Source organism: Chenopodium quinoa, unplaced genomic scaffold (assembly GCF_001683475.1).
Source record: "Chenopodium quinoa cultivar QQ74 unplaced genomic scaffold, ASM168347v1, whole genome shotgun sequence".
NCBI lineage: Eukaryota > Viridiplantae > Streptophyta > Magnoliopsida > Caryophyllales > Amaranthaceae > Chenopodium > Chenopodium quinoa.
In genome coordinates this window covers 2,292,448-2,314,524 of record NW_018744113.1, presented here as the reverse complement: position 1 = coordinate 2,314,524, position 22,077 = coordinate 2,292,448, and the positions used below count along the sequence as shown (strand labels likewise).

At 33.5% G+C, this 22,077-nt stretch overlaps 2 protein-coding genes across 2 annotated transcripts; one reads left to right on the top strand and one right to left on the bottom strand.

Annotated features, from left to right (window-relative positions):
* The first annotated feature begins 16,701 nt into the window (after positions 1–16,701).
* Positions 16,702–18,666, top strand: LOC110692577. The gene is made up of 3 exons (XM_021869612.1): positions 16,702–17,251; positions 17,341–17,964; positions 18,056–18,666. Exons 1-3 carry the CDS (start codon positions 16,702–16,704, stop codon positions 18,664–18,666), a joined length of 1,785 nt encoding a protein of 594 aa, XP_021725304.1.
* A 142-nt stretch (positions 18,667–18,808) lies between these two features.
* LOC110692576 (protein MAINTENANCE OF MERISTEMS-like) lies at positions 18,809–19,966 on the bottom strand. The gene is made up of 3 exons (XM_021869611.1): positions 19,892–19,966; positions 19,014–19,820; positions 18,809–18,931 (listed from the first exon to the last, which is right to left on the bottom strand). The coding sequence occupies exons 1-3, from the start codon at positions 19,964–19,966 to the stop codon at positions 18,809–18,811; spliced, it is 1,005 nt and encodes a 334-aa protein (XP_021725303.1).
* Between the last annotated feature and the right edge of the window lie 2,111 nt (positions 19,967–22,077).

Genomic DNA, 22,077 nt, shown 5'->3' with positions numbered 1-22,077 from the left:
ACTCACTTGAACTAACTTCTATTATTAAACGAATGTGATCATTTGGAACAACACATCAATGATTCAAGAAAGTTTTGCATTACTATAATATCGCACCCACTATCATAGTCTTTAGTGATTATAAAAAAATGACAATTTTAAGATGATATGGTTCAATATAAATAATGTAGTGCAATAACTTTCATTTTGACTTTCTAATTTATTATAGATTTTATATTGTTTTTCATATATGGGATACGTCACACACTTAATTAATGGTGCAATATTTTGATTTAGTAACTGGAAATATGATGATTAGTAAATTTATACGAATTTGTAAATTGATACCAAATTAAAATCTGCTTCCTCCACAAGAATGAAGTGTCCATATATCAAGGAAAGAAAAGGGTGAGTTATGAGTCAGATAATGTCATGGCGTCATACATGTTAGGTTTAGATTAATAATGTGTATGTGCTTATCTTTTAAAATAACATTTTGAAAAAATCGAAGGGAGCCTTTCTTACAAGTTTCAAGCCATATATATGTGAAATGAAAGAGTAGTTTTTAAAAATTAAATCAAGTTTCAGTAATTCATTAAATTATATATATGATCATGGTTATAGGTTTTCTGGGGTATACATTCGATACACAAGATCATAAAATCCAACTTTGTATCAAACTCAATGTTTTAGGATCAACCTCAAAAGAATGAAGGATCTTCCTTTTCAAACTTTTCTCACCAAGTCTTAATAAGATTCACAATTATCACCATCTCCACTTTCAAGTAATGGTCCTAAATATCTCTATGGCCTTTATTTCTCCATGCATGCCCTCCTACTATAATTTACATGATTTTAGATCATCTCAATGTACACCTGAATTGTAGTATCATAAAATAAAATTTATTACTTGACTATTTTGGGATGATCAAAAGCACTTTAAGCGAGACTCTCGCAATATTATTATAAGGAAGTTGGAGGAAACCAAACATCTCTACGTTGGTTTGTGGTGTGCTTTGCATAGTTATTGCATGGAAAGGATAGAAGAGTAATGTGTGCTTTCCCAAACCACAACTTTCATGCACGTACAACGGCAGCCTTCTCCTTGATTCAAGGACCGGGACTCACTTCATTTGGTCCCGTACCCTAGGCTAAAACACTAGCGTAAAAGTCTCTAAATACGCAAATCTATATGATACACACTGAAGCGAAACTAACTATTGCAAGTTTTTCTCAATTTTAAAAATTTTATATTAAACTAATTGGAGATCAATCAGATCATACTATTCCTCCCTTGGGCCCCTTCCCCAATTATAAGTTCCAATGTGGTCCAAACACGAAATATTTTGGTCTTGCCAATTAAGACTAAATTATTATTCATGAATGTAGACTAAATACCTCTCATTAACAACGAACTTTTACCCTAATTTTCATTCATAAAGATGTACATAATTGTTTAAGTTGCTAAAATTATTGTAATAGCAAACTAATATGTACACATACAAAAAAAAACGAGAATATCAAAGTAGTTTAAAAAGGAAAAACAGTGGTTTTTTTGTGATTAAACGTTTATAACTAAAATTTTATCGATAAGGACTTCTATTATTATTCATTTCGGAAGATTCTAACCTCTGGCTCAAACTAGTTGAACACCCTTAATTGGAAGGTAACCTCCATCTAAAGCAAATATAATATGTCTTGTATAAGATGGTCTTATGTTTTTCAGTTTTATTGACTACTGAGTTCAACTTTTTTTTTTTTTTTTTAAACTTGTTTTATGGCGTTTAGAAAGCCACAAGAACAAGAGATGAGAATCGATCCTAGGATTATCAAACACCAAGAGGAGAGCTTTAAACACCTGAGTAGTTATCTCTCACTCTTAGCTTTTTTTTACTTATCATTTAATTAATTGTATTGTCATTAAATTGGTCCACTTATATATATATTTTAATTGTAGTAGGAAAACCCTTCTCTAGTGGATAATTTTGTATATATATATATATATTCCCAATTCTAAGAAGAGAAATTAAAGTGGCTGCAGGTTTTATAAATAACTTGCGATGCAAGATACCCTTTCCACCATATTCCACGTGGGCACCAGCGCATGCATCCTTGTAAGCATTACCTCGTGAATAAGGCAGCTTGGATAAGATATACATGCATATTTCTATTTGAAACATTTGCCTCAATGTTGTTACCAAAAGCCTCCTTATTAGCCAGCTAATGCTTAATCTTTTGATTATAAATAAACATGCATTGGTTAAATGTTTCAAGTATGATTAACAAACTTAACACATAAATCAAGAGAAAAGTTTTTAATGATAGTGCTTCACACACGAATTCCGAATCTATGTCTTCATTATAATAGATCTCCTAATTGAACTCCTTAATTAGAGGGTTCTAATGTATGCTTCTTTGATGACGATTATTATCTGAAATTTCTGGTACATCCCTCGGTTTTTTTGGAAAAATAAATTAGACTTCGTCCCAAAATATATATATTACTTTAAATTTTAACAATAATTAACTGATATAGAGATTTCTTGTGATGTATGAAATGTTGTATCAATAAACTATATTGGGTCGAGTACAAGTTCACATTGAAAAACAGTTCGATCATATAGAAGTCTAACATGATTTCATCCTAATACTAATTGGTGGTGAGTCAAGTATTCCATTAATTCTATATGCTAGTAATATTCTCTCTACTTTTTCAACACAAGATAACAAGTTCCAAGTAACATATTGTTTTTATTTCCCTAACACTCCCTCATCAACATGTCAACCACCTTCAATCTACATTGCAATCTAATTAGGTCAAAAACTTTCTTACCTTGTAGTTGTAGGGCTATCTTTAGACTTTCAACATGAGCTCAATTGATCAGTTCAAGAAAAATACATTTAAATAAGGGTTAGTCAAGAAATTACAACTATAATAAGTTTGAACAAGTTCAGATTATTTCAGATAAGTTCTAGTAAGTTCAAATAATATTTTGGCCTTTTAATATTTGTTTTGTTCACGCCTCTCCTCTCCTTTTCTCTCCTCCTCTCTTCTAGGATTTCTCCAACATCTTGGCCGTATAGGCATCGGAAATTAGACTATTTCCGACCCTTTTCCCTTATTTTCATTTTGTTTTGCAATTTAAGTTTCAATAAATCTACACAAGTAGTTCGTCCGTCTCCCTATGGTCGAGTGTCTCCCTATGGTGGAGTCGTTAGTTTTTGTTAGTTTAGTTGTTTGTTTATGTTTAGGGTTTGTTTGTGTATTAGGGTTAATAAAAAAGGTAATCATCTTTTGCCCTATTGTCAGTTCTTTGGTAATTAAAGATTTGTTCGGGATCGCAATGGTTGTCAAGTTTTCAAATGCGTTTAGGCGAATCAGATGAGAATCATCCTTACGGCTACAACAAATCATTAGACTGTCTCTCCGAAAAAGTTGTATATTCCAGCGATGTGTACGAGAGATGTACCATAGTGCAAGATCTTTTTAACGATCGTAGTTTCGATGAAGGAAACCCTAATTTGATTCAATTTTATGTTTTTGTTATTTTCGATTTCATTTGTAGATGCTGGATGACGTTTTATTAATGAATTAATTTGTTTCCAAAAAAAAAAAAGGCCTAGTGTTTTAGCCATAAGAGCGTTGTTGAGAATCGATCCCAAAATCTTCTAGAATCGAGAGAGAAGCTCTAACCACTTAAGTTATCCCTCACTCTCAAGTTCAAATAAGATAAGATAAGTTAATATACGTGAAAATCAAGTGTATACATGACACCCTAAATACTAGAATTCAATGCATCAACATCAGCCTCAACATCATCAACTACAAATTGATTTGATTAGTAACAAAGAAATCCTCACAAAGTTAGATTTTATAGCTACCCACAATCCACTATGCATATACAGCTATAGGAACATTCTCAAGGGTAACTACTACCTCTATTTCTTACTATGTGCAACATTTAAGAAAAAAGAATGGTACACATTATGTTCAACAAATAATAATTTATTTTCTCTGTAAGTAGTCATTTCTCTCTATCTCTCTCTTCATCATTTGAACCTATATTTTTCTCTCTCTATTTAACATTCACAAACAAATTTTGCCTAAAACTCCATGTGGCCTTTGATGTACATAATAATATAATATGAAACGGAGGTAGTATAATATTTAGAAATTTCTTTCAATCCCAACGAGACTTAAGCGGTAATACATTTTCATAATATATTAGAATGTGGCATTAATAAACAATTTTTATAAGTTGCATATTAGAATATGACATTAATAAACCAATTTCATTCGTTGCATATTGTAGCGAATGTAAAACTAAATATAATCATTATTGTGAAAAAGCATTTTTCTTGAAGTGTTATGGCATGTTCAGACTTTAAATTTTGTTAATATTTTTGAGTGTTTGACAATGTAGTTGTGAGAGTAGTTTTTTTGTGGTAGAGGTAACTTTTTATCAAAAGCTAAAATTATTAGCTTTCGAAAATTAAAAGTGATTGTTGACCTTTAATTAATTTTATAATACTAATACTCCCTCCGTTTTTTATTTTTTTATTATTTTTTTATTTCCATCACTTTCCTTTTATGGGTGTTTTTTTAACTGCATCACTTCTATATTTGGTAACTTTTTACTATATTTATTATTTATCTCTCTTATTTTAAACCATACTCAAATTATTTTATCATTTCGCTCTCTTCCATGCTCCCCACTTAAATAATAAAAATATCTATCTTCACTCACATACTTTTTTTTTCATGGTCATCATCTTACTTTTTACTACAATAATTTATTCACTCACTCACAATATTTTATTACTCCCTCCGTGTTTTTTTTAAGTGTTACAGTTTGACCGGCACATAGTTTTAGGCAATTTAATTGACTTAAATAAAATAAGAGGTAAGTGGGGTAGTTGGAGTATTAAAAAATTGTAAAAGAAAGATAGCGGGGTTAATAGTTTATTGAAAAGTAATGAATGTGAGAGGAAAGACATAATAAAAAAAAGTAGTAGTGGGTTTATGTGAGGACCATGAAAGGCGAGAGATATAATATTTTAATGTAGCTTTTTGCCAAAAAAAGGAAGTGTAACACTTAAAAAAACACGGAAGGAGTACTCTTTAAACCTTTGTGCATTCTCAAGTGATGCAAATAAAAGTGGAGGGAGTATTATTTTACCAAACAACCATATATACATTACTTACTTCGTATCTATATATCTTCACTGCTATTAATTTGTTGTGTTAGAAATATGAGACATCTAAAAATATGTGTGATATATTTTGCGTAGATATCATTAAGAAAATAATATATTTAGGATATTTATGTTAAGTTATTATTTAGTGAATATATATTTAGGATATATAGTTATGGTAGTAGAACTTTTAGGAAGATTGTTTATTATCTTATGTTCGTAGGTTTTGTATAAATACTAACCTATTGATGAATAATAATAATAATAAAACAATACAAGCCATTCTATTCTCCCTTTCACCCTATCATGGTATTAAGAGTAGGATAAATCTTGGGACTGTTTACAAATATTTTCCACCTGCCGGTAGGTTGGACATATATTTTTTCTGATATTTCATATCTCTAACATGTTGACAGCTGACATTTGCCTACAAGGCTAACTATTACCATAGCTAACAGCTACCACTACAGATTTTGCCGAGCATAACCTATATCTAAATTTTAAACGTTAAGACGTGCAAAACTCATATGAAATGTTCAGTTACATCAAGGGGTGTTCATAAATCGGTCCTGTAATCCCCCGTATTTTTAAATATATTATTAATGAAATCATATTTTATTCATAATATTTATTTGTATTATTTTCGAATTTAATTTCAAAAGTTTCGAATTATTTTTGGGATCATAAACGATTTTATTACAAAGAACCTTTTATGAACCTTCCTTCTGTAATTTATGTCCAACAAACAAGCCAAACCCACTTTACTTTCTTAATTGACCCATTAATTTTATGAGGCCCAATATCCCTACTTACCCTACTACCCTCTCTCCTATAAATACCCAATACATTCCAAAAATTTCCCACATAAAAGGTTAGCCTTATTTTCTTTCTCCTTTGTTTTATTAATTTGTGTAATTATAATTATTGATTATGGGTTTTGATTTTATTGTTTGAAATTAATTTAATTAGTATCAAATTGTATTTTGATGATTAAACTTTATAATTTCAGAGTTTATAAATGTTATAATTTTCAGATTTTGTAAATTTTATAACCTAGAGTTTTTAATTATTGAAAATCATGATTTTAGGGTTTTTATGAACAATTGATTTAGGGCTTTTATAGTAATGATGTTTTGAAATTTTGATGATTATAACTACTAATTAGTTTAACTTAATTCCAGATTATTTTGAACACGTAAATTCGTGTTTAATTTTTAGATTTCGGTTCGTTAATATTAATCCCGTTTTAATCCCGATCAGGTTCTAAACTCATCCGATTTTGATAAAAAAAAGAAGTGTTTTCCACGTGGAAACGATGTTTTAAGAAAAATTCATTACCTTTGGTAGTGTGTACCACCCTCTCGTGGCCAAATTCAGCTTCTAAATATGATTTTCGGGCAGTTTTTGATTTTTAACGAAGTTTTTGTTATGCTTAAAATTCTATCCTTGAGTTTGATTAATAAAATTAATTATGTTTAAAGTTAATTAAGCATAAATATATGTTTTTATTGAAGTTTTAAGAGGTTTTTCATCATATTATATAGATGGAAATTACTTGGGTTAGTAATATTAATTGTTGGTTGTTTTCTAGGAAGTGATTATTCCCTAGGAGACTTTTAAGTGATTAAAAGTGGCTCAAAGGATTGTTTATATGAGGTACGTACATGTCTACTTCGTTGTAAGTAGTATCATGTTTAGGTACCAAAAGGAAATAACTTAGTTTCATGATTAGAGAACACTTGGATGGAAATTGTTTGGTTATATATTTAATTAATTCATGTATTTATGTTTATGAGGCATGTTTTGGTGAATTAATTATGCTTGTATGGAATTATGGATGCAAGTATGTTGAATTATATTGGATTAATTGTTTGTATGGAATTTTGATACAAACATATTTTATTGGATTGGTTTGTTAACTACATTTGGATTATTAAAGGATTGGAATTGAATGGTTTAAGTGCAATGAATTTATTAATTATTCCACAAGTTTAATATTTATTTATTTATTAATTTATTACTCAATCATGACTTGTTAGTATGTTGAGTAAAGGTGGATTATTAAGCCGAAATGGCTAGGTGGGTTGACTATGTTCAACAATATTGAATAATTTGGAAGTTTAATGGAATTAAAGGTCAACTTGTGATGTGATCACCATTGTCCTAAATAAGATTAAAAGTGAATTGATGTATGATTGTTATGTATGGTCTTCTTGAATGAGTCGGCTATTAATTAAAATTGTAATCACGTAAAGTGAAACATGGATGAGCAATAAAACTCTGGAAAGCGTGCACTCCTAGAGTGTTGACAATTATGGGTTGGGGTGCACGGTGGTAGCCCGTCGTGGCTTTTCGAGGCTTGTTTGATCAACATGTCCTCTTTTCTTTTGGTATTTACATTTTATTTTATATGAAAGTTAGATGGGATCCTAGACTAACTTTGTGAGAATGGAGTCGCGCCCATTCTTGCATCGCGCTAAACTTTTATTTCAGATGGTCATTTGGGACCAAAATGATTTGGTGGATTGGACAACCTCTTCTACGGCTTACTCCAAATTAAATTAATTAAATTAAATATAGAGTCAAGTGTTTGGAATTAGTTAGTAAGTATGTTGAGCCAATTGAATTGTTTAAGTGTGGAGTCTTGATTAATGAATTCACGTTGTATGTACTCAGCTTTGCTGATTGCGTGCTTTTGTGTGCTTTCTTTTGGTCATGACACTTCGCCTTTCAATGACCCTGTGATGATCCAATTATTACACTTGTATTATTGGGAAATAGTATCACACAGGTTATCTTGATGATGTGAAGTTCGGGATTTGACATACGCATCGTGTAGGGAATAATTTCAAGCCTTTAAAAATCCCACTAGCTTGAACCCCACTGTGATCATACACTAAAGTACGGTGGCGTCCAAAAGGGAAGAAGATAGAGCAAAAGAGTCGCCAACAAGTTTTTTAGGAACTTGTAAACCGTTCACGAGGTGAAGGTTACACCCCTTAACGATCCAAGAGATCGTCAACTCCATAAGGTCATGAACCAAATAAGAGTTCGGGGATGATGGTACAAATCCAACCTAAAAGAGATTGAACCTGCCCTAATAATAGGCCTCTACTTTATTCTGCTCGTATTCATGTGCACTTTCTGACTAACATACAATCAACAAGATTAACCCTAAACCTGTTTAATCTATGTTGGTTGAACATTAATGCACAAACAAATCTATTATTGGCGATCACTTGAAATTATAATCACAATTAACCTTAAACAAGATTATTAATATCTTATTAAGCGTGATTACAAGTACCAAGTTCCCTTTAAACATTCAATAAAGGTGATTAAGCAATAAATAAATAAATCATCAAGCAACATAATAAATAATCATCATCATAAAAATAAATTATAATTGAAGTAATCATGATAATAATCATAAAAGAAAATAATCATCATATTAATATTAATTGAAATAATTATCATAAATAAAATAATCATTAAAATAATAATATTCATAATCATTATAACAATTATAATCATAATCATATTCATGTTAATATTAAAGCATAATAATAATAGCAAGATCCTAGGCATGATACTAACAAGATTAATAACAAACCCTAGCATGTCACTAAGCAATAAAAATCAAATCTTTAACCCTAACATGATACTAACATGAATAAATATTAGGAAGAGAATAGGAAGCATCGCAGGAATCATATTTAATATTAAAGTTACCCTAGACATGATACTAGGAATATCATAATAACGATATAAACATGATTTCTACATCATAATATCAATAAAATCAATTAAAGTACTTACTTGGATGCCTCGTACCTCTTTCTAATAACAAAATACACACGTTAGTAACTTCAAGGAAAATAATAATCAAAACAATTAAATTAAATAATTGAAATAGAGATTTGGGACCAAACCCTCAGAAATTAAAACCTTTCACGTCTAGGGCGAAGGCAACCTCGGATATGGCTAGGTGTATCTAGATCTTATGAATGCGAAATTTTGTATTAAAGCAAGAAAGAAAATAAAGAAGAGAGTGTTGATGAAAGTTGATGAAAAGAGATGAATGAAAAGGATTATTTGACTGTAGATGAATGCTAATTGGTGAATGATGAAGATAGTTGATGAAGACTTAAGAACAAAGAGAGTTGGTGGAAAAGATGTAGATGATCCCTGAAAACGGAGTTTTTGGTACGATATTTATAGAGAAAATCATCCAAAAAAGATAATTTATCAAAACAGAGTCTGAAGACCACAAAATCACCTTGGCGCCAGGACCAGTGGCTAGCGCCAGGCGCCAATGGCTGGCGTCTGGCGCCAATCCTGATTCCAGGCGCCAAGGCCTGGGGTTGGACGCCAAATTGGATTTCAACGCGTTTTCGAAAATTCTGAAGAATCCTAATTGAATTAAGAATGATAAAAACCTTCTAGAATATTCTAGAAGCCCAAAACCATTCCTAATTGCATTAGAAACGATAAATCATATTAGGCCCTCCCCTAGATCATTGGGCCGTACTTAAAGCTCAAACCGGGCCCAGTTTAGTAAATTGGCCATAACTTCCACAATATTCATCGGAATTGGGCTTATAATATATCGTTGGAAAGGTCTTTGCAAACCCCATCCAACTACACCACTATTGGACCCATATCATGGACCAACCAAACTGGATTGGCTGTTTTCTTAAAATAAAGTTTTCAAAAATAGAGAGAAGAGAAAAGAAATAAAACTTTCCGCAACACTAGACCTTTCCACACTTTCGTTTCATTCGATTATGATTCGACGTGAAAGGTACTCATCACCGGGTTTGATTTTTGGGAGACACAAATGGGTGTCTACACATTGTCAAGGGTTTAGTGTGGTTGAGAGTATTCGATTCTTGTGTTGAACTTATTTATGTTTTGCTATTTCATTTATGTTTTGGGATTTTGATTATTGGTTTAGTTTTAAATAAGGGCCTTTATGCTTCCAATTTGTAAGCTTTGACTTATTCGATTTTTCTAAACTATGTTATTTTAAAGATTTAAGTTTGATTTTACGCTGCGATACTTTGATAAAGCCTTAACGTTTTAACACGTGCCGGTAACATGTCAATAGTTCTCCACTATTTTATTTAAAGTAAGTAGTTTGGAAAAGGGAGAATTATTGGGGTGTTACAGGACCGAAAAAATGGACCGGACCACCCCAGACCGAACCCGGACCGGACTAGAACGAATTAATCGGTCTGGTCTTCGGGTCTTGAAATTCATTTTTCTGGTCTTTGGTTTGGTCCAAAACCCTATAAAAACTGGTTTTGCACTTGACCGAATTTTATATTAAAAATATGTGTGAAACCTTAAATAATGGTTAAAATTATCCTTAATAAGCTTAGAATACTTTAACTTTATAATTTTTTTGCACTAAACATACAAAAAAGACGTAAAAATGACGTTACAATATAATTTTTCCAATACTTTATTGCGTGTTCCTTAACTTTATTTAAAATTTAGTAAAAATTTTAAGGTACAGGCGGTGGTACCGTGCTTGGTACAGACAAAAAACGCAGAAAGAACATGTAGTTATTTTTTAAAAAACATACAATTACTTTGTAAAGAACATATAACTGTTTTGTAAAGAACATATAATCTTAAGTTTTTTTTTTAATATCTAAAGAACATTTGCAATATCATATTATGTAATGAACATTACTTACATACCATCATAATTCAAAAACAAAGTTCAAAGAACATTTTGCAATAAGCAACGAACATTATATCACAAATAAAAGTACATTATACTGACAATCAAAGAACATGAAAATATGTCTTTTCATTCTTTTTTGGTGCAAATATGCTCTTTTTTCTTTAGGTATGTGTTCATTACAATTTAATAGTATGTACATTTCACTATAGCTGTATGTTCTTTACATTTGTATAATATGTTCTTTCCGCGAAAAACATCAGTACATTGCACAGTACAGGCGCCTGTAGGAACCACGCACTAAAAATTTAGTATTCTTTTTTAAAAAAATTCTTAAATCGGTCCAAAGCGGTCCGGTCCGGGTTTTGGACCGATTTTTCGGTCCGGTCGAGGTTCTGTCCGGTCTTCGGATCTTAAAATCCTAATTTTCGGTCTTCGGTCCAATCCGGGTCGATACGGACCGGTCCGGTTTTGGACCGATGAACAGCCCTAGTTACATCTATCTGTTTCACCGCGAGTCAGGCATACACAAAGAATCACCTACTCATTTTGTAAAGCAACTTGCTATTATAGTAGTATGAGGTATGATCAAAATGCATAGGCAAATCAAACTAGAATTAATTCAACTCCTACAAAATCCGTAGTCTTGAAGATGCTTGGTTGTATCTATCTACTAAATCCTTTATTCGAGGATTTGTAAATCTATTATACGATACTACATATAATACAGTGCTAATTACGAGATTATGTAATCTTCCTTGACGATTTACAGCTTAATAACAATAGAAGTCACCTATAATCTCCCTTGAATTATAATGCAACCAAGAATGATTGCTACCAATATCGTTCTTGACGGGAAATTTTAGAGATCAATTATGAACGCAAGTTATTTTAAAACAAATAAAATTAAAAGGTGAGAGAAAAATAATACTCCAGTTTGTAATTGGTTGGGGTGTAATTGAATATAGTGGACTCGAATCTAGGTATATACTATTCTAAAAACAATATGGTCATATGGAAGATTGATATCTTCGGCAACTCCTTCATAATGCCCTTCTAGTAGAGTTACCTTGATCATAGAAACATCGACATACCCACTATATGCACTTTATGTGAACTCACACTAGAGCTGTCAATTCTGATACATGGGTCTTGTATGGGTGGGGTTTGTGTGGGTCGAGTTTAGGTTGGGTTCGTATGGGCCGGTTCAACTCGAGGCGGATCAGTTCGGGTAAATGTTGTAACCTATGCGGGTCTGGTTTTGGTTGGGTCATGCTTGAGTCGAGTTGTTGGGTCATTGTCTTATTGGATTTGGGTTGGGTTTAGGTCGGGTCAATAACAGGTCAGGTTACATTCAGGTTGGGTGAATAATAGGTTGGTCGGGTTTAATTCGGGTTTTAACGGGTTAAAATGAGTTAGGTTCGAGTCAAATTCGGTTCAAGTCAATAGTTTGCGGGTTATAATCAGGTCAAGTCATTTCCAAGTCGAGTCATGTTCGGGTTCAGGTCTCAAATATTGAGTTAATCTTGGTCTCAGGTTGATTTCAGGTCGAGTCATATCGGGTTCGGGTACATTTTTCGGGTCGGTTTGTTAACAGTTCAGGTATTGAAGTTCACGTTTAATCATTATATAATTTCAGATAAATTCATATTCGAGCGAGCTAATAAATTTAAACTACATCTTTTTTTTCACTTATTTTAAGATAAATAATTTTATATAATATAATCTTATATTCTTATTTGCGTGGTGAACATCATATTCATAGTAGATATAATTCAGAAAGGAGTATGTAACTATATAACGTAACTATATATTAATAAGGTGGTCTAGATTGAATTTAAGGTGATTTGAAATCTAGTCAGGTTAATAACAGGTTAGGCTGAGTTTGAAACGGGTCAGGAACAACATGTGAGGAATTTAGGGTCTGGTTGAATTCAAGTCGGATTAGTAACAGGTCAAGTTAAATTTGGATTTTGACTGGTTGAAACAGGTTTAGGTCAATCTCGGTTCAGGTCGGGTTTGGTTCGGGTCAATAATTTACGGGTTATATTCAGGTCGGGTCATCTCCAGGTCGGTTCATGTTCATGTTCGGGTTTGGGTCTCAAATACTCGTGTTAACTCAGGTCTAGGGTTGGTTTTAGGTCAGGTCATATCGGGTTCAGGTCACCATTTCTTCGAATTCAAATAGGTCAGTTAATATTTGGTTTGGGTATATTTTTTAAGTTTGTCAGCTTTTAGCAACTCTACTTAGAACTAAAGGTATAGACCATTTGTTTCTCTTCGTTAACTTTTGAAGGGATAATCATTCTACTACTACTATGTTTAGTTACCTTATTTTTACTTATTTCATATCACATCAGAATAAATAAGTTTAGATCAAATGAGGAAAATAAATGTTTAGATCAGATCTGATAAAAAAACTAAAAAGTCTGACACACTTTATCATTTTATGTGTGTTTTTTATCGCTCAATATCTTTAATTTCGTAATTAAAAATTATAAAAATTATATATAGCTTGCAAAATGAGGTATTTCCAATAACTTTTTTTTTCCAATTTTGCCTCAAATCAAACCCAAAGGGCCAAATGCCCCCAAAACATTGATAAAGCAAGTTTTGGCACAAATTTTTTTGAAATAGAAGTTTTTGTTAAGAGATAGTGAAATCTAACTTTATTTTTTATTTAAAGGGGTGATATTAAAAAAACAAAAGATAAAAAGGAAAGATAAAATTTTATATAATAATCCCACCTTTTGCAAGTCTTTTCAAAATAGTCTCATCTTTTAAAAATTTTGGAAAACTACACCTTTTAAAGTATCTTCTCAAAATGGTCCAAGTGACCTAAAACCTAAAGAACTGGTTTTTTTTTTTTAGCATTAAATCATCAAAAAAAATAAATTATAAATTTATTAAAAAAAAAACTATTTAATTTGTAGTACACGTATCTTGTGCAAATAATATTTTTTAATTGCATCGCCCATATATGTTACGTATGAAAAACTCTACGAAAAAGGGTTTGAGAACGCTACAAATGACATTTTTTCTATTAAATTAGTGACTTATTAATATTATGATTTTTTGTTTGGTGTTTAATGTTTTTGGGTTAATAAGTAATATATAAGTGTTACTTTTTTTTTTTTTTTTTTTTTTTTAAGAATTATCTAGATTATTTGTATTTTGTAAGAAGTATTTCTTATTTTTAAGATGTTACTTGCTGCTCTATTGTTGTTCATAAAGTTTTACTTAATTTATTAACTAGAAAAATGATTTCATAAAATTATTTTCATGTAACCTTAAAACTTCAATCTTATTAGCTAATTTTAATTTATTATTTATATTCAATTCACAAGGTATAACTAATTTAATTTTTACTTTCCACATTACATTCCTAAAGTATAACTAATCAAACCATTTCTTTTTCCGAATAGCATGGGTATCTCCATTCAATAATGGCAGTCCATACGTATGTGCTTCATACAGTAATTTATGTTGTTCCACCTTAGTTTGTACTTAATGAATTTTCTTAGCTATTGGTTCCCATTGTATATGGTTAAATAGACACTACTCTTGTTTCAAAGAGACCCCTAACTAGCTATTGCATACAGTATTTTTTATTGGTAACCAACTTGTTTGCATAGGGATGTGAACGCACATTTGTCATGTGTTTGTTTGATTGGTGGTTGTTGTATTCTCACATATTTACAAATTCTCATTGAAATTTATAATTAGACAAAATATCAAAATGCCTATGAGTTGATTTTTATGTATGTTGTAATAAGTGCTAATGCGCATACAACATTAATATATTATATATAGTTAGGTGAAATCTACACTTAACATAATAGCATAGCCACTGAAGAAATAAATTGGAAAAAAAAAAGCACAAGTAAAACAAACCTTGGAAAAGTTTATCAACTGCTATTTGTCGCTCCCAAATTACCAGGTAACGCTCCCTTTTTGACTTGAATGGACCACTATGCCCTTTATGAAATTTGGGTTATAAAAATGATCTTGTTCCCCATTTGGACACAATACATGAAACGGTCCCCTCACTTCACGACATTGCTGTCCCGAGCTTCCCAAAATCGGTCCCCACGACCTTGCAACCAAATCGGTCCCCACGACCACCTAAATTTTCTATTTTCAAAAATCGTTAAATTTTCCGACGGGTCTTGGGTCATGGACGGCGAGTGGAACATACGTACGCCAAAGAATGCGTCGGATCATTCTGTAAGTTTTTTTTTTATTTTCGGTAATTAGGACATCCGCCTAAAATTTCCGGATGTCCTAGGTACATCCGCCTAAAATTTCCGGATGTACCATGGAACATCCGGAAATTTCAAGCGGAAGATGGGATCCGCCTAAAAAATCCGGATGTTCCATGGTACATCCGGAAATTTCAGGCGGATGTACCTAGGGACATCCGGAAATTTTAGGCGGATGTCCCTATTAATTTTTTTTTTTAAATGTTAAGTACGTTTATTTAATTTTTTTTTATGTTTATTAAGTTTTTTTTTATGTATTTTTTTTTCGTGGTCTTGTGATTATTGTTGTGATTTAGTATTTGATAATTAATGTAATTTTGTTGTATTAATATGATTATGAGTAATATGTTTATTTTTTGTTTCATTATTATTATTATTATTATTATTATTATTATTTATATTATTATTATTATTATTATTATTATTATTGTTATTATTAGTAATATGTTGATATTATTGTTGTTGTTGCTGTTATTTTTATTGTTGTTGTTGTTGTTGTTGTTGTTGATATTGTTATTATTAATTAGTAGAAATATAATTTTAATATTAATATTATTATTATTATTATTATTATTATTGTTATTATTATTATTATTTATTTATTAATTAATGTTATGGTCTTATAAATTGTTTTGTACTGTTGTTATAATTTTTTATTATCATTAATATTGTTATTGTTTTGTATTTGTTGTTATTATTATTAGTATTGTTATTAGTATTGTTATTATTATTATTATTATTATTAGTAGTAGGAGTAGTAGTAGTATTGTTTTTATTATTTTTATTATTTTAATTATAATAATTATTATTATTATTGTTTTTATTATTATTATTTTGACATAAAGCATGTTTTGTTTAATTTGTATAGGATATGGAATCTGAGGAAGGCGGTGACGGTGTGAATTATAGTGGGAATTTTGTCACCGATACGTTTTTTTCCTACATTTGACGATGTTGTTACATGGGCTGATGGTGTTTCCATAAAATTGGGATTTATATTGGTGAAATCGTCTTATAACAAAACCAGAGATGGTCGGCCGTATCGGTATTTGCGATGTGATCGGTCACGAAGGAGCAAGCCGAGAGATTTGGAGAACGCAATACGGAAGGACACCAAAACCAAAGCTAATGGTTGTCCATTCTACATCAAGATATATTATGATGTCAGCACCGAAAGTTGGAAGATCATTGCGAAAAATGATCACACCGGGACACATAACTACCCAATGATTGTGTACCCAGAGGGTCACCGTAAAGTGAGCGGATTGAGTCCGGGTGCAAAACAGGTTGTGCGGGACATGACAAAGTCCAAGGTTGCTCCCCGTAACATCATGTCCACTATTGCCGAGCAATTTCCTGATGATCATCCAAACATCCGACACATTTACAATTGCCGAAATGACTTCAGGATGGAAATGTCCGAAGGAAGAGGAGTTGTTCAGCAATTTCTTCATCTGGCGAGAGAGAGTAAATACATTTACTGGTTCACGAACGATGATCATGGTCAACATACTCCGCACATACCCACATGTCATAGGTATGGATTCTACTTACAAGACCAATCGATATAACATGCCTTTCTTTGAGATAGTAGGCGTGACACCGACAAACCAGAATTTTCTAGTTGGATATTTTTTCATGCGCGACGAGTGCACGGCTAGCTATCGGTGGTTGTTGCAGAGATTAAGGGAGTTGATTGGGTTTGATAAAGAGCCATCTGTATTTATTTCAGACCGTGATCTTGGGCTATGTGCGGCTTTGAGAGAAGTCTTTCCAGGGACGTCACATTTACTCTGTCTATGGCACATCAACAGAGATGTGGAGGCTAAGGTGACAAAGATGTTTGGAAACAAGACGGTTGGTGTCAGTTTTAGAGCTGGGAGATGGTTCAAAATCGTGAATGCAACAACACAGGCGGAGTATGATCGTGCTCTAACTGCCATGCAAGTGAGGTGGGGAAAATATCTGGAAGTGATTCAGTATGTTCAGAGAACTTGGCTTTGTCATAAGGAGAAATTTGTGAAATTTTGGACGAACCAGGTTCTTCATTTTGGTAACACCACCAACTGCAGACTTGAGAGCCAACATTCAGCAGTGAAAACTTGGTTAGAATCATCCACAGGTCAGTTGTATTATTTTATTAGTTGTTCTCATTGTTACGTAATTGTAATTATAATTGTATTTGAATTTACTAATTAGAATCATTGGCAGGTGCTTTGGATACCGTATGGGCCCGAGTCCATTGTCATATCGGTAATCGCATCATACAAATTCGTAATGACTTGGAGGCATCAAGGTCTAAAATTGGTCAGATGTACAGACAGTTGCCACTGTCACGTATAAATGGCAAAGTGTCTCAACATTGCTTGAAAGTTCTAGATAACGAGACGAAAAGGATGCGGGATTTGAGTTACCAGGTCCATGAACGGTGTGGATGTGCTATGCGTCTGACCCATGGTCTTCCATGTGCTTGCCAGATACATGATTCGATAGTTGCACAGACAGGATTGTATAGCAGCCAAATTCATTCTTTCTGGAAGATACTGGTTATTGGTGATGGTGTTAACATTCCTGAAGTGGTAAATGATTCAACCAAGGAGGCTGCACATTTTCGGTCCCTAATCGACGAAGTCATGGAAAGTGACCCGGTCGTACGTCGAAATGTAACGCGAATCATTGAAGAGGAGCTACATCCAGATCATTCACACCTTGAAGAACCACATATCAACCTTAAAACTCGTGGTCGACCGAAAAGAAATAACACCAGGCGTGATCGTAGCTATTTCGAGCATGTGAACCGTCAACACACTCAACATGGCGGTGACCCAGAACCAGGTAATACTAAAATTCTATATTTAATATAAAAATATGTAAACTTAATACTTATAGCTTTACTAATAATTTATCTTTTAATTTTGTGTTGCAGATCTAAGTGACATTAGTCAATGCAGGTATTTGAACTTGCTTCCAACCCCAATGTTGTCGTACATTTCGTCTTGGAAGGATGTCATTGGTGATGGGAACTGTGGCTTTCGTTGTGTCGCCGACTTCTTCTTTGGCGATCAAAATAAGTGGTTTGACGCTCGGGAAACAATAGCGAACGAGGTCGCTGGTCATCCTGATTTGTACGAACGGATTTACGGGCTTGGGCGACTTTGGATGAACGTGGAGCGTATTCAATGGGATGGTGGGGCTGTCGGGGAGCGACATTGGATGGTTACAATTCAAGATTTATTTCCTATTGCTACGTGGTTCAACGCAAGGGTGATTTGTCTCGGAGTAGGCCTAGTACCAACTTGCTACTACCCATGCATCACAGTCTTACCGCTTAGGGCACGCAACGGGGTTCGGTTAACGACTCGAGAGTTTGTGATTGCTACAGTTGGTGGATCACATTTTATCCGTCTTGACCTTGTACCTGATTCACCACTCCCGCCGATCGCCGGTTGGTGGACGCAAAACCACGAGGATAGTGTCAATGGATGGGATCAAGCATATCAGTTGAGAAGGGACATGTGGGATGCATTAGTTAGGTAGTTTGTAATGTACATTTACTAACTTTGAACATTTGTAAGAAAATTAGAATTATGAAATTAATTTTAAATGTATTTGCTTTTAATCTAACATGATATGCAAAAAAACATCAAATATAAAATAAAATAAGTCTAATCAAAATAATCTAAAGTCCCATTTTTGACTTCCAATCAAATACAAGCTGCTTAGTCATTGTTCGAGTCTCACTCGACATTTCAGGATACTCAGCTAGTGCTCTTTGGTGAATCTCCATGGACCGACCCATCCACTGCAAATCAAACAATAACATATTTTAAACACAAAAATTCATATAAGTCATTGTTAATATAATAATAAGCATAAATACTTACGTAATCAGTGTTAGTCTGCTCAGGCAGGTTGCTTGTAACTCCTGCACCTGGAGATACCCGCGGGTGAGAAAACCTGTACAGCCACTGCATGTAACCGGGCGCAACCGAAGGAGCTGCAGCACTAAGCCTGGGGAGGGCACCTAAAACAACACTGTGAGATACCCCAGCGACAAACCTGTTCCACATCACAGCTGTCATCTCAGTCGGGAAGTCTACTCGATACATCTTCAAGTTAGTCGACCTCTTGGCCTTCTCTAGCCTGATGATCTCGCGGGGAATGCCTTGCACGAAACCAAGCTGGCACACCACTCTATCAGGCATGTACGGCTCAATGATGTTACGGTACTGGATGCAACCAATGAATAAAGTGGGGGGCACTCGTAATGCAGGATCAACTCCGTACGGTAGCCAGTTCACCTCACGGTCAGTAAGCGCATCAATCCTAGTGCGAAAAGCTAACAGGCGCTCCAGGTTCTTGCTAGGACATCCCGCTCCTACATCCCAAGCAGACGCACAAGGCATTTGAAGGTCCCGGGTCAAGGTACCCTGCTGTGGCCGAAAGCACGGAAAGTACTCGTAAATCCACGCTTGTAGAAGCGTGAGACAACCAGCAATCGAATCAGCACCTTTCCGTGATGCCGTGCCCAGCTGTCGATACAAGTAGGCCAGTGCAGCTGTTCCCCAAGCATACTCGTTAATAGGGACATCCGTGTGACATAGCTCGTGAAGGAAGGAAGGATGCGTACGGTTACCACTCTTGTCTACAAAGAGTGTACCTCTAAGCACTAACCACAAGTATGCATCAAGCTGCTCACTAAAATCCCGGTCGACCGCCAATGTCGACTCAAAAGATCCGAAATTAAAAAAAAAAAAAATACCTCGTCTCCACCATCGCCGCCGCCGCCGAAGGTCCTCCCTCCGAATCTCAGCCTAATCCGCCTCGAATCACCCATTTTCTTTTGTGTTTATGATGATTGTTGTTTTTAAAAAAATGAAGAACAATTTTTGAATTTTTAAAAAAAAAAAAAAATTGTTTTAGAGAGTTAGAGAGTAAGAGAGTTTGAGAGTAAGAGAGTTAGAGAGAGAAGTAAAGAAGTGAGAAATGTTGGTCGGGAAGGAAAAAACCGTATTTATATATTAGGGGTAAAATTGGAATTTCAAGAAAAAAAGGGAGCGTTACCCGGTAAAATGGGAGCGACAAATAACAACACCCTAAATAATATTAGGGGTGAAACAACGTGAAACAAAACACATGATTTGATAGCTATCATGATTTTTTTTAAAATATATCAAATTTACAGTTTCCCCACAACAACGTTAAACAAAACACATGATTTGATAGCTAAATAATATTAGGGGTGTTCAGATCTGGGTACCCGGGTTTTCGGATACCCGAAAGCTCGGGTACCTAGATCTTCGGGTAGTTTCAACCTCGGCCCATGCCCCAACCCGAGAACACCAGGTACCCGGGTTTCGAGTACCCGATATTCTCGGGTCGGGTCATAGGTACCCAAATTTATTAACTTTTCTTTTCTTTTCTTTTTTTTAACAAAAACTTACCATCTTTGTAGTTCATGTAAGTTACTATTATCAATATTTTGTAAAAAAATAAATTAAAATTACTGTATTAAGTTTTTGTATTCGTATCAGACTATATTTGAAAAAAAAATACACTTAGCTAAAATACAAAAAAAAAAAAAAAAAATTACAGGATATTTGTCATACTTTTAACTTAGACCATTAGCAAATATGAGTATCATTTACAAATGAACAACATCTTTAAATCTATCACTATCAAGTATCAATAATGTTGCTTTGTCCATCACGTTCGCTTCTGGCAACCTTTCAAATGCATCACCATGGAGGACCCTCGGCCGCCGTAGTAGGATCGGAGATCTCGTGGCCGCCATGGTTCAATTCGTTGGTTGAAGGCTTTCTCTCGCACGGTTGTGCCTTATTCTCTTGATGTTGGTTGTCAATTTGGTTATTTGCAATGGGTGTGTGCCTTATTCAATGAATGAGAGAGAAGAAGGGGAAGAAGGAGAAGAAGAGAAAGAAGAAGGGGAAGGGGGAAGCTGATGAAAGAGGCTGCTAAAGTGTTAAAGGGAACATAAAACCCTAATTCTTCATTTATACTAGTAGTAATTTTTTTTTTTTACAAAAAAATCCCTTAGCGGGTCAGCGGTTATATACCCGCCTAGTTGAAAGAGTGGCCTATGACCCGACCCGCTACACTTCCTTTTTACTGGGTCGGGTACGCGGCCCGTTAAATTTGAAAAAATATGAAAAATACCTGGCTACAATTTGTTGGGTCAGTGGGTCGGGTCAACCGCGTCTGGTTTTTTTGAACACCCCTAGATAGTATGCTGAAAAAATCAAAATCGTTTTCTTAATAGTTGGATGAAATAAATTTGTTACAAGTATCAAACTAGGAGTCACACATTTCATCTCCTTGTTGAAAATGTTCATCCATTTTTTCTTTTCCTTTTTTGTTTTAAAATCTTCATTAATTTTTTCTTAACTAAAAGTATTTTTCTTGCATTTTGACAATTACATTGTTTTCCATACATACTCGAATAGAATAATTTGATTCTTATATAAAGATTAATTAAATAATCAAAATTCGATATATTAATATTATGTTTTTTAAAATTAAATGAACAAAATCAATAACTATATACTAAAAGTGAAACTAGTAGTGACACATATAATCTCCTGGGTGATGAACATTTTCCAAGCATCTTTTTTTTTCCTTTCCTTTTTTTTTTGTTGTCAAATATTTATTAAGCCGGTCTCTGGTATGGCTGGCCACACCATGTGGCCAGCTGCCATATCAAAAATAACGGGATTCACTTCCCAAAAATAACGGAATTCAGTTGCCAAAATTAAGACTAATGCTGACAATAAAAAGCCCACATTTACACAAATCCCTAAACAAAAGCCGCCATTTACATCTAAAAATTTACAGATCTTTACAAAAATTTACACAAATTTTAACTTCTTCCAGACCTGCAAACTTGAAGCTTCCATCATCTTCTTCCAGACCTTCAAATTTGAAGCTTCC